Source organism: Rhinatrema bivittatum, chromosome 8, assembly GCF_901001135.1.
Source record: "Rhinatrema bivittatum chromosome 8, aRhiBiv1.1, whole genome shotgun sequence".
NCBI classification, from domain to species: domain Eukaryota; kingdom Metazoa; phylum Chordata; class Amphibia; order Gymnophiona; family Rhinatrematidae; genus Rhinatrema; species Rhinatrema bivittatum.
In genome coordinates this window covers 244,762,583-244,784,373 of record NC_042622.1, presented here as the reverse complement: position 1 = coordinate 244,784,373, position 21,791 = coordinate 244,762,583, and the positions used below count along the sequence as shown (strand labels likewise).

General features: G+C 46.0%; 1 protein-coding gene across 2 annotated transcripts; it reads left to right on the top strand.

Annotated features, from left to right (window-relative positions):
* ISYNA1 (inositol-3-phosphate synthase 1) lies at window positions 1-21,285 on the top strand. 2 transcript variants are annotated; one of them, XM_029614399.1, is made up of 11 exons: window positions 1-154; window positions 1,464-1,588; window positions 2,803-2,964; window positions 6,122-6,251; window positions 6,704-6,897; window positions 7,178-7,327; window positions 9,471-9,686; window positions 10,379-10,543; window positions 14,809-14,922; window positions 15,137-15,354; window positions 18,544-21,285. In XM_029614399.1, the coding sequence occupies exons 2-11, from the start codon at window positions 1,475-1,477 to the stop codon at window positions 18,755-18,757; spliced, it is 1,677 nt and encodes a 558-aa protein (XP_029470259.1). In that variant the 5' UTR covers window positions 1-154; window positions 1,464-1,474; the 3' UTR covers window positions 18,758-21,285. The 2 variants fall into 2 exon arrangements, with proteins under 2 accessions (XP_029470259.1, XP_029470260.1); XM_029614400.1 differs by lacking the exon at window positions 1-154 and adding an exon at window positions 493-614.
* Window positions 21,286-21,791: the final 506 nt, after the last annotated feature.

Genomic DNA, 21,791 nt, shown 5'->3' with positions numbered 1-21,791 from the left:
AGGAGCCTTCTCGCCTTGAGAGAGCATTTAGCGGGCGCGGGAGCCCCCCGGCAGGAGCAGACCGGATAGGTGACAGCTTTGGCTTTGGGCAGCACCCGATTGCTGGCTCAGCCTCTTCTCTGTAAGAACCGAACCGAGACTGAACTCACCGCCGGTGAGTGTAGCCGTCTCTTGAGGGATTCGCACCCACGCTCTCTTTTCAGTGCCTTTGTTTTCGTACTTTATTTTATTTTTAGACGCCATCAAATAGTGAGACTAGAATGGGCCGTGGGGGAGGTGGATCGGTTTGCACGGACCCCTCCGTCTTGATTTGCATATGTGGTAACACAAGATGGCCTGGGTATGCAGAGCGTGGCAGCTACTCGTTCATTGCCTCTTTGTCCCTCCCACCCCCTCTCCCCTCCCCCTGTCATCCGGGCTCTGCTGGTTCCGGACTTGCCGGTTTTAAAGCGGTCCTGCACGTTTAAGTGCGCCTAGGTGATGGTTTTTATGCTGACTTCCTTCATCGTGCCCCCTCACCAGGGGATTTAATTATTTGTATTTTCCAATTATTTTTTGTTGGACGTTTGCGGGAGATTGATGCAGGATTAAGATGTTCCCCTCACCACCCTAGGGTAAAGAGAATATATGGTAGAGTACTGGAGAATCAATCCCGGAAAAAACCGCTGAGCTGGCACGTTTTACCAGTTTCAATGCTGGGGGGTCTGGCTAGGGTCTGCAGAGGATTGAGCCCAGTCCTTCGGTTTGTCCCGTAACCTCTCTTGATTTTCTGTCCTAATTTCTTTAAGAACGGTAAGAAGTACAAGCTCAGAGAGGCAACGAAAGCAGCAGCAGGTTGCATTGTGCTCGCTCCGTTCCCAATGACACTGAGCCATCTGGTGACCTCACCCGACATCCTCCACCTCCTCTAAGATCAGGCTCGTAGTTTCTAAGGTAGACACATGTCCATGCTGACCTGGGTCTGCCCGATAAACTTCACGAGGGAGGCTGTGGAAGATTAGGGTGCTTTCCAAGAAATAGAAAAAGAGATGTAGATAGAGGGTTGCCAACTGGGTCCCTTTTTTTTGTAAGGACAGAATGATCCGGTCCTAGTTTTTCCTCATTGAATGCAAAAACAGGTAGTTGCTGCTTTCCTTAGAAAAATCGAAAGGGAAGTCAGAACTAGAAGTCCCTGCATGCAATGCGATAAAACCAGGACTGAGTCCAGCTATCCTGAAAAAAAAATGGAGTCAAATAACCCTATGCAGATATTATCTGCCCAGTACAGTACAGACAGAGCCTCTTCTGTCTAAGGAGCTTTGGTTGGGGCTGGAAGGAAAGGGCTGTGTTTATCACCGCTCCATTCCATGGGCTTTCTGCATCCAGGTCTCTTAACTGCGGGATCGATTCTGGGGCTCTCTTGTTTTTTATTCATTTTATTCAGCTCATTGCTTGCTTAGCCACTAAAACAGTGATTGTTGCAGATTCTAGAAAAATGGCCGAGAGCTTTATCGTGGACAGTCCCGATGTGACGTATGCCAAGGATCACATAGAAGCACGTTACCTGTACCAGACCAGCCAGGTGTGCGAGGAGAATGGAGTTATGAAGGTGAGACCCCGGCATTGTGAACTGTAAGCACTAACCACCAAGAGGGGAACACTTACTAGTGTGAAGCCCTCCAGTGTCTTTCTAGCATTATAGTTGGTGGGAGTCCATTTCTATTTCTGCATTTTCTACACCTGGGAAAATAGTTAATAAGAGAAGACCGTAACTATGCATTTAAAGTAAGTTACGCAGAAGACACTGTGCCTCCAAATGAATGCTAAATTGTCCTGAATCCCACCAACTAACTTCTTATGCTTTTATAGTTTTTATTGGGGGAGGTGGTTAAAGCCGTGGTGTCCTCATTAGTGCTTTCATTACTGGGCTTGCATGTGCGCTCTTGTGGTGATCTCTGACAAATCAGGATGCCTGAATTTCTCTCCGCACCCGAATCACGTCAAAGAGAGTAAGTTGCCTTTAAAGGTACAGTGCATTGCTCGTTCCCTTAGTTTAGATTTGACTATATCAACAGATTTAATACGGGCCAATATTTTATGGATTGCAGAGAATGTTTTGTTGTTTTCCTTTTTGTTAATCAAAGCAAACCAGCCGTGTGTATGTATCTCTCTCATTATCATATGATTGCCGTTCTGGATAAACCTTGGCTTTGAGCCAGCCTGGAGTTCATATTCCTTCCCTCTCCCCACCCAGATAAAGTGTCTGGTATTCTGATTGGCTCAAGTTTCCAGTAAGCAAACTAAAACGCCTTCTACTGGCAAGCGACTTCTGTTCTTGAGATTTTCTTTCTAAATCTGTTCTTGCTAGAGAGCTGTCCTTGGGTGTGCATAGTGTTGGAAGGATACCAAGGTCGCCAGTAATTCGGAATCTTCTGGGTCAGGCCTTCCAGGGTTTGTCATGCCAGAGGCATCTGTTGGCTAAAATATCAGGTGCAGCTGTAATGTGTTACATAATGGGGAGCTGGTGTGTGCAAAGTGTTAAGTGCAGCCTTTGGATATCATGCAACATTACTGATAGTGCTGGATGCCTGGTGTCATCTGCCTCCAGAGTGGCAGACAGAGGGGGAGGGGGAGGGGGGGGTGAGGAGAAAAGAAGATGAGCAAGGTCTGCCATGCCACAAAAGTCATGGGGCTACTGGGCTGAGGCAAGAGGGTTATTGCTTTGAATGGTATGGTGACTTTTTTTTGTTTTCTTTTCTGAATGCACAATTGTCATCCCTCTCACTCTGTTCCCAAAGATCTAATGTGCGTTGCCTTTCGTAGGTGAAGCCACGCTCCACCAAGTTTGTCTTCCGCACTGAGAGGCGGGTCCCTACGCTTGGCTTGATGTTGGTGGGCTGGGGTGGCAATAATGGCACCACTGTTACTGCGGCAGTGCTGGCAAACAGGCTGGGCCTTTCCTGGATGACCAAGACCGGAAAGAAGGTAAGGGAGGCGATTTGTTAGCACCAGATGACTGGGAGGGAAACCTCACTAGGGTTCTTCCCCCAAAGAGATGACCCTTTTGAGCATGGGGAGGTTAAGTGACTTGTTCAAGGTCATACAAAAAGTGTCAGGAATGAAAGATATTTGTGGTTTTGCACTTTTACTTTTGTGTTGGCTCTGACCTTTTTTTTCAGCTGTCCTGGAGGTACAGGGAGGTAAAAGGTTACATACGGTCTGTGGCATGGGGAGTCTCCTGAATTGCTGCCATTCTTTCAGGGGTGTGTGGTGGCCAGTATGGATTTGGTTACCACAGCCATTCCATTCCCCTCTCCCCCTGCCCCCCATATGACTTAAAGCTCCAAGCGCAGGTGGTGGTGGTCTTAATGGGTCCCGGTAGGTAACTGGGACGGGAGCTTTTGGGGCAGGTTTGAGGCATGCTGCCCATGCCACAGCTCTTCTGTGGATATTGAAGATTATAATTCCGGACATCTGAACATACTCTTTTTTGTGGGCTGTAGCCAGTGACGTGGATGTGTGTTCTGTATTCTCTGCTCTAGTTGTGACTGCCTTGCAGTGGGTTTTCTAGAAGCCTTATGTTTGGCACAGAGGAGGGAGAGAGCTGGAAGCATCCAAGGTGAAGCTGGAGGATCCAGCTCGGTAAAAGTTCACAGCCCTTGGTGCACTGTGCAGTTACAGCCGACAGTCCTGCAGGGTTCTCTGGGCACCGTTCCTGTGGCCTTAAGCCTCCCTGGAAATCCCTGGCCAGTAGCCACTAATGGTGCTGTTGTCTGGCAGCCAGATCTGTAATGATTATTAGTTTGCTCTGGCAGCTTTTTTTTTTTGGCTCACCCCTTCTATCCCAGGGAAGTTGGGCCAGACTCCAAGCTGGCCTCTTTCCAGCATCTCATTAGGATGGTAGAGCCTTCTTGTAATGAGCATACGTCCTGCCCCATTCCACCCCTGAAAGGGCCTGCCTGGGTAACTTGAGGTCACTCGCTGACCGAGGGCTGGAGGTGAAGTCCCTTCTGAAACGGAATCGCTCAGTGCCACGTTTGCGCCAGCAGGGGCTGCTTACCTGCCCCACCACCCAGGTGCTTGAGCTCCATCCCCACAATGAAATGCCAGAGCTTCCTAAGTCTGCAGCGCTCTGCCTGAGTCACAGGGACAGCCCAGTTCAGAAATTATATCTTTATTCCTTCTAGGATATTTTAAAGACTCAGATTTTCCCTTAGTTAGGACGTTTCCCGCCTAGCAAGTCATTCCTGAGAAAATGTAAATTTCACTGTGTGTTTTCCCCTGTCTCACATGTTTGTAAAAAAAAAAAAAAATCCTATAATTATTACATCCTAACAAAGTAACTGCTATTGGTCTTCTCAACTCTGACAGAGCCACCTACTCATTCAAGGGAAATCTGCAAAATTCAGCTTTGTGGTCTGCCAGAACTCCAAGGCGAGTGGGCAACCAAAAGCAGAGCTGGATTCCAGGATGCCCACAGCAAATATTCATCGGAGGTTTACCTCTGTTTTGGATTAAGGAGCAGATGAATTTTGTTTGCAGATCCCTCTCTGGCCCTGCTTTGCACCCAGAGGGGTGAGATGTTCACAGAACTTCTGGGTTGGCCCCGTCCTCGAAGGAAACCAGACTTTTTTTTTTTTTTTTTAAATGTGACTGTATTCCCTATCAGGCTGAGATGAGGCAGTGGAATAATGTTCTCTCCCAGGTGCTGCAAACTAGGTGAAGGTTCAGCAGGCAGAAACCTTTTTTTTTTCTCTCCTCTTTGCAACTCATTCAGCCCTGTCTCTGATTCTGTCAGTGTTCCACCCTGGGGGAAGAAGCTGCGTCATAGGGATTGCCCATACTGCACGGGTGCTAGTACGGAAAAGAAACACAGCCGCAAAACGATTCAAGACTGTCAAAGAGCAGCTGCCTGCTCCGGCAGGAATGTTTAGAGTTTAAAACTGGATTGCAGATTGAAGGATAACCCTGCAAAGCTGATGACTGCTGAATTAAGCTGGTCCAAGGAAAAGGTCTCGCCTATGGCCCTGAATCGCATGTATCCAAGTGGGGGCTTTTGCAGCACCCCCAGGTCTTTGCTGCAAACAAAGGCTGTTTTCTGTCCTCCGGGTTTTCGGCACCACTTTGGAGCATGTCCTGTTCGGCATTGGCACACATTATCTCATGTCTAAGTCCAGTAAAAGTAATTTGCTGTATTTTTTTCCCCCCACTTACTGTATGGTAGCATAGACTGCGAAATAAACAGGGGTTAAGGAAAACCGTAAACTTCTCTTTATTGTCTTTACGGGTTTACCCTCCTGTCTAAAGAAGAGAGCCAGCTTGCGTCTTTAGCCAGTTCTTAGTTTGCAGGTTCTGATACCTTTTCTTGGCACACAGAATCATTTAATTAAAAAACCCCTGAGCGGGTACTTGTGTTTGGGTTTTTTGTTTCCCTCGTGCTGCTGAATTTCTGGGTTTGGATAGTTGATGCTTTTCAAGGGCTTAATTTGTAGGTGAAAAGAAAGTGGAACGGGGCAGGGGGAATGCGGGAAGCAGAACTGGGGCCATGTGTTACCTGTGCAAAGGGGAGGGGCCAGGACCAGGTATGAACCCCTCCCAAACCCGCAGGTCACTGGGATAAGGAGGAAGAGGAGAGTACAGTCTTCCATCCCTAGCCCTCATCAGTGCTCAACCCCCAGCTCTTTCACCCACCAGAACTGATTTCCACGAGAGGCTCTGCTCCCCTTCCTCAGGACACCATTCTAGTTTGTGGATAATGGACACAGAAAGGAGTTGAATTAGCACATGTTTGAAGCTTGTGAGCAATAACTTATTACGCAGAGTTGAAGCCTTGATGATCGGCACTGCTGCTCCCAAGTTTCAAGCTTGTGCTGATTCACCGCCTTTTGGTGTTTTTTGTTCTTTATGCTTCAGTGTCTGCTGTAGGGGAAGGGGTGGAGCAACAGTGGGAGAATGAATGAAGTGAGGAGCAGAGTGGCTGCTCTGCTGTGCTCCAGGCTCACCTCACCTCTTCCGTGTCGGCTGCCTGGAAGGGAGCAGCTGGAGCAGAACACCCGTGCCGTTCTGAAAAGAAATGGTGGCAAGCTGTTCCAGGCTGTTTCCTCACAAATTAAGCCCTGTGCTTTTCCCTTCCTTTTTGCAGGATGCTAATTACTATGGGTCAGTACTCCAGGCTTCCACAGTCTGTCTGGGCACAGGTCCCACTGGAGATGTGCATGTGCCCTTCCGTAACCTGCTTCCCATGGTCCATCCCAATGATATCATCTTTGATGGTAGGTAGAAGCACTGGAGGAGGACGTGCCTGGCCCTCAGGCTGGCAGCCAGCTATGAGCAGCAGAACCCCTGCTCTGGGACTGGGAGTGTTTGGACTCTGAGGTGAGGGGGAGAAGGGAAAAGGGAGCAAGATAGGCTTAAAACAACTGTTGGTAGGTCATCCAGCAGCATTAGTTTGCCCCTCTGGTAGTTGCCGTAGTGCTTGGACTCACTGGGAGGGGAGATGTGGGAGTACAGTGGAAATAGTCCCTGGGTATGAGTGAAGATTCGCTTAATCCTGAGTACTCAGATAGTCAGCTGGATGCTGAAGGACTGGACAGGAGACTCTCTGGGGACTCCGACCAGCAGCAATTAGAAATATGAAAGATAAAAGTGGAAGAAGCCCAAGATTGGGGGGGGGGGGGGGGGGGAGAGAGAAAAAATTTATTGATGAAAAATGTCTGATTGCTAGGATGGGATATTTCCTCCTTGAACCTGGCGGAGGCCATGAGGCGAGCAGAAGTTCTGGACTGGCAGCTTCAGGAGCAGCTGAGGCCTCACATGGAGAAGATGAGGCCCAGGCCTTCCATCTACATCCCGGAGTTTATTGCAGCCAACCAGGAGGAGCGGGCCGACAACGTCATCCACGGGACTAAAGCTGAACAGGTGAGGAGAGGTGCGGCGGGAACCCTCCCAGCTCCTCTGAGCAATAAACCAGGCCAGGGGATGGCCCAGAGTGGATCCCAAACAAGCCAAGTATATACAAAGGTCTCATGAATATTTATGGTGGATACCTGGAGCTGCTGGGGAAGTCAGCAGGACCCAGATGGAGAACGGCTGCACCAGCAGTTTCGAGTTGCAAGGTTTCCATTTTGGAAACGGAGCCCTCTGGTAGGAAAACAGAGTTCTCCTATTTCTGCAGCTGATGTATCCCTTTTAATTCCAGGTCCTGAGGATCCGACAAGACATTCAGGATTTCAAGATGACCAGCGGGGTGGATAAGGTCATTGTCTTGTGGACGGCAAACACAGAACGCTTCTGTGACGTCGTTCCTGGTGTGAATGACACTGCAGAGAACCTCCTGAAGGCCATTGAGGTGAGGAGCTCTCCATTCACATTCCTTCTGCTACAGCCCAGCATCTGACATCAAAGGCTTGTCCTCCTGTAGCAACCTAGAGACTTTCCCGCTGAAGGAAAACTCCACAGGAAGTGCACTTGGCAGATCTTGAAGGGTTCCCCTGGGAGCCAACTTGTATAGCAGGGATAGTCCACGCCAGTCCTGGAGTGCCACCATCAGCTCTAGTTTTCAGGACATATATATTTGCGTACAATGGAGTCAGCCTCATGCAAACTCATTGTGAACATCCTGAAGACCAGAGCTATGTGTGGCAGAGTTGCCGACCCTTACTGTGTAGACTGCCCCCTGCCAGTGAATGCCTTGAGAGTGGCCATGTTGGGGAGAATGGGCCCGCATGACGTCGCTGCCGCAGAGTATTGGACTGCTCCATGCTTCGGGTGGGACACTCTGTCCACCTGGCTGCTGACCTGTAATGTGCTTGGAGTGGGTGGATTTGTGTCTGGCCTTCACCACCTCTGCAGTGAGCTTAGGGCTCAAGGTGACGGTCACAGAACCCATTTAGCCCAGCGCTGGAAGCCCAAGACCTTCGTTGGGCGCTCCTTAAGCCTTCTTTCATAAAGAGGATGTTCCATATGCATAGGGTGGAGAAGTGCCTTTAGGGTTAAGAGTCAGAGTTTACAGCAAGGTGCAGAGATCTAACGTTAAAAGAAGAATTTTATAAAAGTATCATTTCTGCCCCATTCCTTTGGGGTTTCTTTTGGTAACTACTGTACAGGTGATAGCAAAATCTGTAATAAAAAAAACTCCCTACCCACTTAAATTTCATCTGAGCCAGAGGATGCAGCTGGATGATTTTATCTGCTCAGCTTGCTCATAGATCAGTTGTGTGAGGGCTTTGTGTGCAGCCTCCTGAGGGTGTGGCTGTGAGGAATTCTGCCCTGTCCAGGCTGCTGCTCCCTTTCCCCAGTCCTTAATGCTCGGCTTCAGAGTTCAGCTGGGGCCGCTCTCGGCTGGTTGGCTCCCTACAGTGGTCCCAGGAGCAGGTGGTGTTGGATTTCACTCCCATGCCACGTGACCCTCCTGTGAAACGCTGATCTCGCCTCCTCAGGCTAAGGACTTTGTGAATAGCCAGGTTAAATCCAGAAGAGCTGTTTCAGAAGGGCCTAGTCCAGCCCCCATATGCATGTAAGAGCCTCTGTCCAGAAAAATGATTTGGGCTCGATTTAGAGATGAAAACTTGAAAGCCCACAGTTCTTCCTGAGCCACTCCCTGCTGAAAGAAAGGAACTCCAATTATCCCCTCCCCTTTCTGAGAAGCCCTGGATTTTGGTGCATTCATTTCTGGAGTAAGAGGGATTCCTCCTTTCTTCATCTTCCAGGCCTCTTAAAGATCTACAAGTTGCTATAGATGCTGGCCTGGTGGCTCAGTGGTAGGGGGTGCTATGCGGAAGGTCCCCCGGTTCGATGCCTGGATCAGGCCTTCTGCACCCCTGATCGGTTGGAGCTGCTAATATTGCAGAGGCAGTGTTCACAGCCCCTGGGGAGGAAGGAGGTCTGTCGGGGTCATCGACAAGGGTGACACCTAGTGGCTGGGTTTAGAGCCCCTGAGTAACTTTTTCTCTTGGCCCCCAGGCTTGCTGCCATTAAACAGGGTTTTAATAACTGGCAGCAAACAGATTTTTGTGGGCAAATGGCCATGGAGAAAATAGCAACATTTTGCACAGGGAAAGTTCCAGGCGGTCAAGTGCCCTGAGATGTATGTGAGTTGCACATTTCAAGGACCTTTGCAACCCTCCCTTGCTTTCTAATGAGATCATATATTGCGAAAGAACAGGATGCAAATATCTTCCTCCACCTGCTACGCAATGCTAAATACATACAATTATTGCCACACAAAATACTCCGAATGTTAAAAGCAATTTGCACATTTTTTTATTGTGTGTGTATTTTAGTAAAAAAAAAAAAAAGAAATTTACTTTTTTTTTTTTTTTTAATGACAGAGATGTCTGTTGCTTTGGGAGAATGGTGGCCCATAGCCACAAAACCTTTGGCTACTTTTGCATGACCCCTGAACCCCTGTAAAATGTTGTTAGAGTTTCTGATTTAACTTTTTATATAGAAATATATATTTTTAAAAGAAGCGCGCGCTCTCCTTTTCACAGTGTGGCTGGGAGGTGTCCCCTTCCACGCTCTTTGCTGTCGCCAGTATCCTGGAGGGCTGTGCCTATATTAATGGGTCACCTCAGAACACTTTTGTCCCCGGCGCTGTGGAGCTGGCTATCAAGCATCAGGTCTTCATCGGTGGCGACGACTTCAAATCGGGGCAGACCAAGATCAAGTCTGTGCTGGTGGATTTCCTCATTGGCGCTGGTTTGAAGGTAACCTCCATGTCCTACTGTAGCGGTCACCCTGGGAGGATCAGCAAGCACTGGCAGGTCCTAAGTGGAAATGCCAGGGCTGTAAAGGGCTAGCCTGTGGCTTTAAAAACCTGCCGTGTGCGCGCATTACGCAGTAGACAGCATCCGGCTGCATTGTGAAGGTGATGGCCCGTGGGGGAGAGAGATTGTGCACGGCAGGGCTGCCACATGCTGTGAGGGATTCAGAACTTAAAGAAGAGTCCTTTCCAGTAGGGAAGCTCTGATTCACCCCGATGGGGCGTTGGGGAGGGGGTGGAAGGGAGTGTAATTTCATTAATTGTTAGCGCAAGGCGAGTTACAATCAGGTACAGTAGGGTAGGTTCCTTCCCCAGAGGGATTACAATCTAAGCTTGTACTCGAGGCAATGAAGGCTGAAGTGACTTTGCCCAGTGTCACAGGGCCCATCAGCGGGATTTGGACCCTGCCTTTCCTGGCTCTTAGCCTGCTGCTCTAACCACTGGATTACTTCTCCACTGGAAGGGAGTTTGGGAAAGGAGGAAAGATTAAAAAGTAAAGCTTAGCAGGGCAGAGAGTGTGCTTTACAGGATGTTTGCTTCTCTGCTGTGCTTGTCCTAGGTTGGTTGGCAAGATTATCCTGGAAAAAGCCAAGCCGTGTCATGTGTGTGCGGTTGTTTTTTTTTAAACTCTTTCAGACTGTGTCTATCGTCAGCTACAACCACCTGGGGAACAATGATGGCAAGAACCTGTCTGCGCCCCAGCAGTTCCGATCCAAGGAGATTTCCAAGAGCAATGTGGTAGACGACATGGTGCAGTCCAACCCAATCCTGTACAAGCCCTCGGAGAAACCTGATCACTGCGTGAGTGCCCCAGGAGTCTGCAGCTGTACCTTATTCCTCTTTCCAGCGGTTGCTGCTTGCTGCGGTATCGCAGAGTCTTTGACGCTTTGCTGATAAAGCACCGTTCTGCTGTATCGCAGCTAGAGGAGAGCGCAGCTCTGTTCCCCCCTCCCCCGTTTCTCTTTTCTGTAGGCTGCATGCTAGCAGGCCGTATGACCAGGCGCTGGCCTGCACCACCACAAAGATGATGTGAGACAAACTTTTAATTCCTTTAATAACAGGTTCGCTCACTAAACTATCCTGCTTTAAAAAAAATGTAAGTAAGGCAAGGAAACAAATCCAGTTTTACCCTCCTGCTCCAGCCATGAAGTTCTCCTGGTGTCTCCTGTCTGGCACAGCTTAACAGAAAAGTGTTTTTGTTTTTTATATATATAATTTTCTTTATTGAAGTTTTATATACGAACACTAAATGAAAACAGCCCGTCTCAACAAAAACTTCAAAAACAAAATCCTCCCTCCACCCCCAACTCTTCAGTAGTCCCAGGTCAAGTGAATCCCCACTTCTGGAGTACTGTCCACACCCGAACAAAGGATGACGCCCAGTGTCTTCATAGCGCTGCTAATGGCTCCGTTTGGTAAATTCCCCACAATCTCACATACTAGGAGGCTGTTTCCGTTTCCAGTGCACTGTTTCACACTTCCTGGCCACACGTTTGAATGAAGAGTCTATCAGTGTCCTTCAGCGCTCGATCCACTGGAGCATGGAATAAGAACGCCATCAGATCCTTTTCTAATGAAACATTAATATCCAAAATCAGCTCCCAGAAGGGGCACAATCTCTGAGCAAGTCCCACCAAATATGTCCTATTGTTCCCACGTCTCCACATTCCCTCCGGCATTAAGCAGAAGCAGGATTATAAACTTGACGCAGCCTCTGAGGTTTATAATACCACCCGAAGTACGTGAAAATAATTTTTCTGCCAAGGGTGCAGATATGGACATTTTAGCAATCTGCCATCTAGTGTCCTCCCAGGTGGTATCATCCACTGCACTACAGAAACCGGTTTTCCATTTCCAGTTCATGTTTGGGTTTCTCTTGCCCAGTCTTATTAAATTCCTTTATACATTTTAGAAATAAACCTTTTAGGGAGTGTCCAGCTTGACTAATTAAAAAAAAAAATTAGAATAACTCAGCGTTACCTTATGCTGATCTATAATCTTTCACCTAATGCTGGGCGTGAATGTAAGGATACTTCTCTTTCAATAGCGCAAACTCTAACCACCCCTGAACTCAACAGTCGATCTATACGTGTCAGCTCCAACATCTGAAACTACTCCCCTCTTTTCCCACTGGCAAATCATCATGATGAGAGCTGATCCTTAAGTGAGTGCCATATCTCTAAAGTAAGCCCAGGAAAAGGATTAGATATCGTTCTAAGATCTCATCCCCTCTTGACTGCCCAAGAATAATAACGTAGGGGGCTGTTCCCCAAGAAATGTTTCTTAGGGCCTCCATGCCACTCCACCATAGCTCGAAGTTGGGATTCTTTCTGGTTAATTTTGCACAGTTGGGACTCCGTTCACCCAATCCTCTTGGCAAGAACATAATTTTCTTTATTTGGCTTTTATCGCTCTTTAAACAAGAGCTGATGCTTAACAGGGATGTTTAAACTGAAAACATTTAAAGACAATATTTAGGCAATACTGGGGCAAATGCTAATCACCCCATTTCAAGTTAGTTCATCTCCCGAAACCCAACCTTATATGGCCAACCCACCACCCCCACAGATCTGTCCTCCCCTCCCCCCTCATCTCCAAAGCCACCACATTTGAAAAGTTTGAAGAGGGAATGACCCCCCTCCCTCCCATCCAAACCAAATAATCTTATGTTAGCAGTAATACAGACTCCGATAAATGAGAACAATAAATCAAAAGAAGTCTTAACACTTTTTCATCAGGTAACTGTCCGTGTGTCCAGCCACACAACTTCACAGTGAAATCATTTCATGACTCCACACTGATAGCTGTTGGAACGCTGCCTCGCACCTCAGGTTTTCTCGCTGCCATTTAGCAAAGGTTCTAATACTGAAGCAGCAACTTCTGTTTTTCTTCTTGAGATCCACCGAGACGAGGCCTGACACCTCCAGGCCTGCCTTCTGCAAAGCTTGGATAGCTTTCTCCTTAGTTTTAACTTTGTAGCTGTAAATAAACCAAAGGGAAAGAGCCATTTCCCCCAGGAAGTTTAGTGGTAATTTCTGTATTCTCCTCACTTCAACAAGGTTCTTGGAGTCAAATCATTGCAAATGGTTAATTGGTGGCCCTCCATACCAAAGAACCATATGCCGGGCCGTGGCCAGAACCTTCTCTTTTGATGGGAAAGTCTTGAAAGCACGCAGTTATATCTCTGGGGAGACTGCCCTGCCAAGGGCTCAGTTCCCTATGAATACACTCGATACAAATAGTGGAGTCTCCACCTTGAATAAGCAGGGATTCACTGACTTTCTGAATAACCGAGACTGCATCCTCATAATCGCTCGTTTCAGTTGAAGGATTATGCCTGAAACGATTCTCCAGATCTTTGAATTTCGTCCAAGAGCTCCATTCGTGAGGCTTCCGATCTAGTTTCAGTCAATTAGCTGACCCTTGTGATCCTCCATGCGTCGTTCTACTTCAATTCTGCCACGTAGCTCCATAACTACTCCTTTCAGATCAGCAATCATTTTGAGGATCTCATCATTAAATCTCTCTTCAAATTGCAAAACCACAGCTTAACGTCTGCCTGGGTAAGCGCCTTCCCACCTGCGCCATTTTGCATTCTCGTCGTGCTCTCCTCATCGGAGGCCTATTGCCGCGGCTCCTGCATTTCGAGCCTGCATCGCTGGAGTTGGAAAAAGTCTTTATTTCCACGGCGGTGCCCATATTCAGCAGGCCTCCTTGTACCGGTCAGTAGTTCTCTGGTAATTGTGCTTTATCGGAGTCTCTGCACATCGGATTGGAGCTCCAGGATGAAGCAGCCATCTCTGGGAGTGATGTCCCTTCTCCCCTGACAGAACAGTTTAAGTTTTCTTAACCACCCCCCTCTTTTGTTTTCCCAAAGCTTGAGCCTTAAAAATTGTTCAAGTTGTTAATCCAGTAAAACATCTAGCAGCATTGGTGGATATCCCTGGTCTTGGTTGCTCCTGTTTTGTGTCTCTTACATGTCCTGCTTTATGTTGTGGCCCCCAAGACCACAACACTGCCACCTCTGCCCCTCCCCCCCAAACTTCATTCACCAACCCTGCCACACTTCCTTTCCTGAAATCACAGAGGAGAAAAACAGCCCATCTCGCTTCCTCCACATTCTCTACCTCCCCCCATCAATTCCCACCCAATTTCTCTGTTCTGTTTCCCCTGCAATCATCCCTTCAGTCAATTACTTACAACTGCTCCATCTTCCTTCAAACATGCTGTGATCACGCCTTTCCTCCAAAACCTTCACTGGACCATGGCTGCCTTGCTTCATCCCATCTTCCACCTCTTTTGCATCCAAACTACTGCAACATGATGTTCGTCTCCCCCGTCTTGACATTTTCATCTCAGTTTGTTTTGGATCCAATCCACGCTGGCTCTTGCCTTCTGTATTCCACAGAAACTGCTCTTGCCAGAGACTCCAATGACTTCTTCGTGGCCAGGGACCTTTATTCAATCTTCCTCCTCTTATTCAGGAGCTTCGCTAGCATGCCACAAGGTGATCCTTTGATAAGTAACTCCTGCTGTGAGACTGCTTAGTGATCTTATTTGCAAATTCGCAGCATCTCATGGAAAATAATTCCTTAAGAGCATTCTCGGATCTCCAGCCTGGTCCTTCCCACTGGCGTTTATCCTCGTCATGACACATTTTATAAAACTGCAGAAAGCACAGAAGTTTCTCCATCCCAAAATAATAATCCACATACAAAAGTGAAACCAATGACTGCAACATTTGGGATTTGAAACACCCATAAAAATTGGAATGTGATCGGACTGGTAAAAGATTAGAACTGTGTGTCTTTGGAGTTTGACTTTGTAGCTGACTGTTGGCATAGTCTTATACCACTTTTATACAACTTTATAGGTTTGTGTGTTGCAGTTGCTGGTTTCACTTCTGTATGTTGGGATATTTATTCTTCTCGTCACAAAAGCATGGTCTGTACAATAAGATTACAAGTGATGCCTATTGATATTTGGATGTGAACTGCGGAGGAACACACTTTGTGTGGTTTTGTAGGATGTTTTCTTCCTAATGTGACGCTGCTTCTCGATTGCAGGTGGTGATTAAGTATGTCCCCTATGTGGGTGACAGTAAGCGGGCCATGGACGAGTACACATCCGAAATCATGATGGGTGGGAGCAACACCATCGTCCTCCACAATACCTGTGAGGTATGAGGCCTGGTTCTCCTCCATAATTTCCTTGGCTTTCTTTATTTAAGCTTTGATTTTTATTTATTTTGTTTTTGCTTGCCTGATGAGTCTAAAAGCTACAATGAAGCCAAGGTTCTCCCAAGGTTTCAGCTCCTGGCTTGGACTGCTCAGCTGCACTGCTAGAAAGTTCCTTCCTTTACATGTTGCTTTTTTTCATCTTGCAATCCCCCAGGATTCTCTGCTCGCCAGTCCCATCATCCTGGACTTGGTGATCCTCACAGAGCTCTGTCAAAGGATTACGTTCTGTACAGACACTGACCCAGAGTTCCAGACCTTCCACAGTGTTCTGTCCATCCTCAGCTTCTTATGCAAGGCTCCTCTGGTTCCTGACGGGAGCCCTGTGGTGAATGCCCTCTTCAGACAGAGGAGCTGCATTGAAAACATTCTGAGGTACAGTAGAAGGCTTCTGACCTAGGCTGGGGGAGAATAGGCTAAGAGAGAATTTGAAAAGAAGTTGGCTGTAGAGGCAAAAACTCACAGTAAAAACATTTTTAAATATATCCAAAGCAGAAAGCCTGTGAGGGAGTCAGTTGGACCGTTAGATGATCAAGGGGTTAAAGGGGCACTTAGAGAAGATAAGGCCATCGCGGAAAGATTAAATGATTTCTTTGCTTCGGTGTTTACTGAAGAGGATGTTGGGGAGGTACCCGTAATGGAGAAGGTTTTCATGGGTAATTATTCAGAAGGACTGAATCAAATCATGGTGAACCTAGAAGATGTGGTAGGTCTGATTGACAAACTGAAGAGTAGTAAATCACCTGGACCGGATGGTATACATGCCAGAGTTCTGAAGGAACTAAAAAATGAAATTTCAGACCTATTAGTAAAGATTTGTAACATCATTAAAATCATCCATTGTACCTGAAGACTGGAGGATAGCAAATGTAACCCCAATATTTAAAAAGGGCTCCAGGGGCGATCCGGGAAACTACAGACCGGTTAGCCTGACTTCAGTGCCAGGAAAAATAGTGGAAAGTGTTCTAAACATCAAAATCACAGAACATATAGAAAGACATGTTTTAATGGAACAAAGTCAGCATGGCTTTACCCAGGGCAAGTCTTGCCTCACAAATCTGCTTCACTTTTTTGAAGGAGTTAATAAACATGTGGATAAAGGTGAACCGGTAGATATAGTATACTTGGATTTTCAGAAGGCGTTTGACAAAGTTCCTCATGAGAGGCTTCTAGGAAAAGTAAAAAGTCATGGGATAGGTGGCGATGTCCTTTCGTGGATTGCAAACTGGCTAAAAGACAGGAAACAGAGAGTAGGATTAAATGGGCAATTTTCTCAGTGGAAGGGAATGGACAGTGGAGTGCCTCAGGGATCTGTATTGGGACCCTTACTGTTCAATATATTTATAAATGATCTGGAAAGAAATACGACGAGTGAGATAATCAAATTTGCAGATGACACAAAATTGTTCAGAGTAGTTAAATCACAAGCAGATTGTGATAAATTGCAGGAAGACCTTGTGAGACTGGAAAATTGGGCATCCAAATGGCAGATGAAATTTAATGTGGATAAGTGCAAGGTGATGCCTATAGGGAAAAATAACCCATGCTATAATTACACAATGTTGGGTTCCATATTAGGTGCTACAACCCAAGAAAGAGATCTAGGTGTCATAGTGGATAACACATTGAAATCGTCGGTTCAGTGTGCTGCGGCAGTCAAAAAAGCAAACAGAATGTTAGGAATTATTAGAAAGGGAATGGTGAATAAAACGGAAAATGTCATAATGCCTCTGTATCTCTCCATGGTGAGACCGCACCTTGAATACTGTGTACAATTCTGGTCGCCGCATCTCAAAAAAGATATAATTGCGATGGAAAAGGTACAGAGAAGGGCTACCAAAATGATAAGGGGAATGGAACAACTCCCCTATGAGGAAAGACTAAAGAGGTTAGGACTTTTCAGCTTGGAGAAGAGACGACTGAGGGGGGATATGATAGAGGTGTTTAAAATCATGAGAAGTCTAGAACGGGTAGATGTGAATCGGTTATTTACTCTTTCGGATAATAGAAAGACTAGGGGGCACTCCATGAAGTTAGCATGTGGCACATTTAAAACTAATCGGAGAAAGTTCTTTTTTACTCAACGCACAATTAAACTCTGGAATTTGTTGCCAGAGAATGTGGTTAGTGCAGTTAGTATAGCTGTGTTTAAAAAAGGATTGGATAAGTTCTTGGAGGAGAAGTCCATTACCTGCTATTAAGTTCACTTAGAGAATAGTCACTGCCATTAGCAATGGTTACATGGAATAGACTTAGTTTTTGGGTACTTGCCAGGCTCTTATGGCCTGGATTGGCCACTGTTGGAAACAGGATGCTGGGCTTGATGGACCCTTGGTCTGACCCAGTATGGCATTTTCTTATGTTCTTATGTTCACAAGGTCAATTTTATTTTATTTTTAAGCACACTTTTTGCAGTACCATCCTCAGCTCGTGTGGCCAAGAGGGTGCTTTGTGCTCAGAGCTCTGACCCCATACAAATAGGTGATTCAAGATAACTTGGAGTTGCATCTATACCTGACAACAAACCAGGGATCCAGTGTGGCTGTATGGCACTCTTCTTCCCTGCTGGCAGTACCTATAGCAGACACCTCCCTCTCCCTTCTCTTATTTATTTATTTATTTAAAAGCATTTATATACAGTTTGGGTTTTTTTAAATAAATGTTTGTCAAAAACGGTTCACAAAGATAAAAATAAAACATAAAATAATCAAAATAAAATGGAATTTTTTAAATTTTACATAAAATAGTCAATGGCTAGTCAGAGTGCTAGCATTAAGGCTTTTATAAATAAAAAGGGGTTTTTTGGTGCCGTGGGGCTTATTATTTTGGGGGAATGGATAGGCAGAGAATGTGAAATATAGAGGTTGTATGATATTATAAGGGGAGGGAAGGATGTATTGATTAAAGAAAGTATGAGGTGAGAGTTATGGAGAGAATGAGTATGTTTTGTAATTATAAATTGTATAAGGTGTGAGAGATGGAGGGTGGAAGTAACTTTGTAAATGTAGATTGGGTATTGGTAACAGTTTAATTAGATGAGGTATTAAATGCAAGTTGGAAGAGGTAGGTTTTGAGAGATTTTTTGAAATGAGAAGGATTGGATATTGAACGGAGATGGTTTGGTAGAGAATTCCAGAGTATTGGTCTGGCTATTGAAAAGGCTCTCTTTCTGGTGAGATCTAGTCTGGCTTGTTTGGGAGAAGGGATATCTAGTAGATTTTGATTAAGTGATCTTTGCCCAGTGCCCACTCTACCTGCCATTCACTGCATCTACAAGGCACCAGCACACCCCAAAACGTAAATAGGAAAATAAAAGAATGCTGCCATGGCCAATTTCCTGCAGACCGTTATAGTAAAGAAACAAAATACCAGTTGCAGAAACCCAGACTTGTGCTGTGTTCCAGTGCTCTTTAGATAGCTGAACACTACAGCTTTGTCCCATGGCCCATACAAAATCTTGACTGCACTCTTGTGTGATTATAGCCCATTCCTAGATTCTCTATAACCACTCTGACTATTGTGTATGAAAAATGACACTAATGTGGTGTTTGCCTTCCCCCACAGGGCTTGTGTGGGGCTCTCTCCCCAGAACCATATGCTGCTGGAGTACAAGATGCAGCGGAGCTTTGTAAGCCTGAAGAGACCCAAGGACATCCCCTCAGACCTTCGCCTGGCCAAGAAGAGAGCTGCACTAAACCTGAATGGCTATCATGCCAATGGCATCTCCAATGGACACCCCAATGGCCCCGCTAGTGAATTCATAGAGGTCGATAATTAAGCCAAAGTCACCCTGTCCTCCAAGCCAGTTCTGCCGAACAAACCACGGGAAACCCTACTGGCAGAGCTGTGTTGCCAAGTCGTGAGGCATCCACACCTTCAAGCTGCTGGATAAGAACAAGAGAAGCAACCACTATCAGCAGCATCTAAAACCTGAATCTCGCAAGCAAGGAGCTTTTTTTCAAAATAGTTCTCGTACTTTGTTACTACAGACATTTATATGGTATTCTGTGGGATAATTTGCTCGAAAGTTTCTATCTGAAGATATCTGCAAAGTGGGGCCATAACCTTTCCTAAATTTGATCTCTACTCATGGTGTGGTATGCAAATATAACATTTTAAGAGGGTGGCCTACTGCTGTTCAGTTATCTAAAAATTACCATTTTGGGGTGAGGAAGGTTTACAGAACTTCGGTTGAAAAATGAGTTTACCCTTATCAGCGCTGGACCTTGGGCAGGGGCATGCTCGTTGCTAATATAACACTACTCTTTGAATGATCTTTCCTACCTCCCCCTCTGTCTCTTCATTGGTTGTGTTACCAGCTGGGTAGATGTAGCCCAAACGCCTTTTTGCAAAAAAAAAGAAGTTGTGGTGTTGGCAGGAGTAAGCACTTCTATTTGCTGGAAAAGAGAAATGTATCCCACTTGTTTAATCTTTACTTGCGTTAGCTCGAGGGCTGTCTGTAACAGCTCATTGTAACCAGGCTAGAAGCTGTGCAGTATTAGAGAGGCTTAGCCAAGTGTTTCCTAATAGTGCATCTAGCTTACTAGTGTGCATGGATTAACCACACCACTGACTGCAAGCAGGACCCTACAGGGGAGTTGAAAGAAGCTTTAATGGTGGTATTTGGGTATAAAGTTCTTTCATTTCTCCTCCTGATCGATTTTACAATGCTTTACTCGGCTCTGCCCACCGCTCTTAATGGCCATGTCCTATTTCCAGGGCTGTGCTATGCAGGGCACTGTGCCCTCATACCAGTTCCAGAATACAGTCCTCTTCAAACCAAAATATTACAGCAGTGAAGTACAAGGTTGCATGATGACTTTCTACTTTGCGTAGCACAGGTTCAGCTGTGAGATGAGAGCACCGCCTTTCCGAGTAATTGCATTTAAGATTGGATACAGGAAAGCAGCCAGTCCCAGCCTGCTCCATTGTGAACATTCCAGTCCTCTTATCTGTAAAGAGACTTGATACATGGATACTTGAGATTGTTCCACTACCCACTCAGACTGGGGGAGGTGGGTCAGAGGAAAAACCTAAGTTATTAAATGACAAATGCTGTTCCAATTTACATTTTCTGTACATTTTGTGATGTATTTTATATGTATTATAATTTCATAGACACTGTCTGAAACTTATGAGCTAGATATCACTGGATAGTCAAGCATCCCTTTCCTGTTGATGGAACAAATCCCTTACAGCATAAGAGAACGCTGTATGGTGTTTGGTCACTGAGGAGATCTGAATATACCAGTTGAGCTTGCAGGGGTGAGTTGAACTCTGTTGTGTATAGTTTGCAGACTCACTGGCCAACATCAGTCATGGTCTTAGGAGTTCACTAGTGCTTCTAACCACCACCTTTATTTACACTTTAGTTATTTTAAAGCGCTGAAGTGCAGGGAAGGGCAGGAAAAACCCCCAGGTTTACGTAATTTAAAGTATTCAGGGGGAAGGAGTTGGTATTTTACAGTGGGATTTTCAGTAGTCGTCGCTTTTGCTGGACCCCCAGCAGAACTCCAGCTCTGAACGAAAATTGGCCCACTAAGGCCCTAGAAGGCCTCAGATTCTAGCAAGCTTTAGTGCTGAGGACACTGCCACGCAAGCAGATCTGTTTTGCATTCATTCTGATTAGATTGTTCTTACAGTGTGTGCTGGCTAGGTTCCCTTTATTGTGTATAACACGTTTCATCCTCTGCGGTCACGGTGCTCCTGCAGTGTAAGCAGAACTGTCCTCACCTGGAGAAGGGTGGGCATTGGGCAGCGGCAACACTGAAACTGGCCTGGTAGAAGCATGGAGGGGGCTAGGATGGTGTAGTGCCTCCCTTCAGAACTACATCGGCCTAGCCCACTAATGGGAGAGGAAAACCCTGCCTCCCTATTCCAGCCAGCACGGCAGTGTTTGGTGTCGGGCAGTAGTTTAAATGGCCACACTGCTGAAAAACACTATTACAATGGGCTGCTGAATTGTTGGGCTCCCCTATAGAAGAGAAGTCCAAAAACTAATGAAAGGTGTCCTTCCAGAATGGGGCAAAAGCACAAAATAATAAAGAATTACTTGTCATTAATAACAAAGATTTTATTTGTGGATTACTGGAATAGTTTCCTATTTAGACCGAGCAGCATCAACCTGTACAACAGGTATTAGAGGTAACCAAGAGAAAGTGTCTTTGGTGTTTGCTGCTGTATGTGCCTTGGACTCTTGTTGACCACTGTTAAATTTTCATTGGTATAACATTTTTAAAACTGTGAACTTAAATTTTTTTTTTTTTTTGCCGTTCTAAATAAATAAAACATTGTTTGTTTCCAGTATGTTCTTCTGGTTTATTTAAAATGCCTGTGCCGCTTAAAGGGGGAGGATACCCTTATTGGGTGTTTACTTCCTGTATTTTCTGGTAAGAAGATGGATGGAGCCTGAGCCAAACAGGAAGTTGATGGTGCTATCAGGGGAGGGCAGACCATTGCTTTGAGAGGTAGAAAGAGGGCTATACAGCTGTGAGGTTAGAAAACCAGAAGAGAGAACTCTTGTACAATGTTTTTTTTTTTATATAGGAAAAGAGAAGGTGTCTGAACTCATGTGCAGTGCTGTTGTGGGGGAGGATGGCCCCTCAGAGCTCCACCCCTGCAACAAGTTGCACAGTCCATGAAAAAGCCTTGAAAATAGTGCATTAGGCCTTATACCATGAACCTGGAACAAGCCGCACTGCTATAGATCGCCACACAGCCACTGATAGCAGAATCCCTCAGCTCGGTCACACAGGCAGAACAAGGACAGACCCTCACTACACAGAATAAGTAACTACAATTTAGAAACACAG

Coding starts and splice junctions, on each gene's coding strand:
- ISYNA1 (XM_029614399.1), top strand. CDS start 1,475: ATGGCCGAGAGCTTTATCGTGGACAGTCCCGATGTGACGTATGCCAAG. Junction 10,544..14,808: donor CGGAGAAACCTGATCACTGC/GTGAGTGCCCCA, acceptor TCTCGATTGCAG/GTGGTGATTAAGTATGTCCC. Junction 15,355..18,543: donor TGCATTGAAAACATTCTGAG/GTACAGTAGAAG, acceptor CTTCCCCCACAG/GGCTTGTGTGGGGCTCTCTC.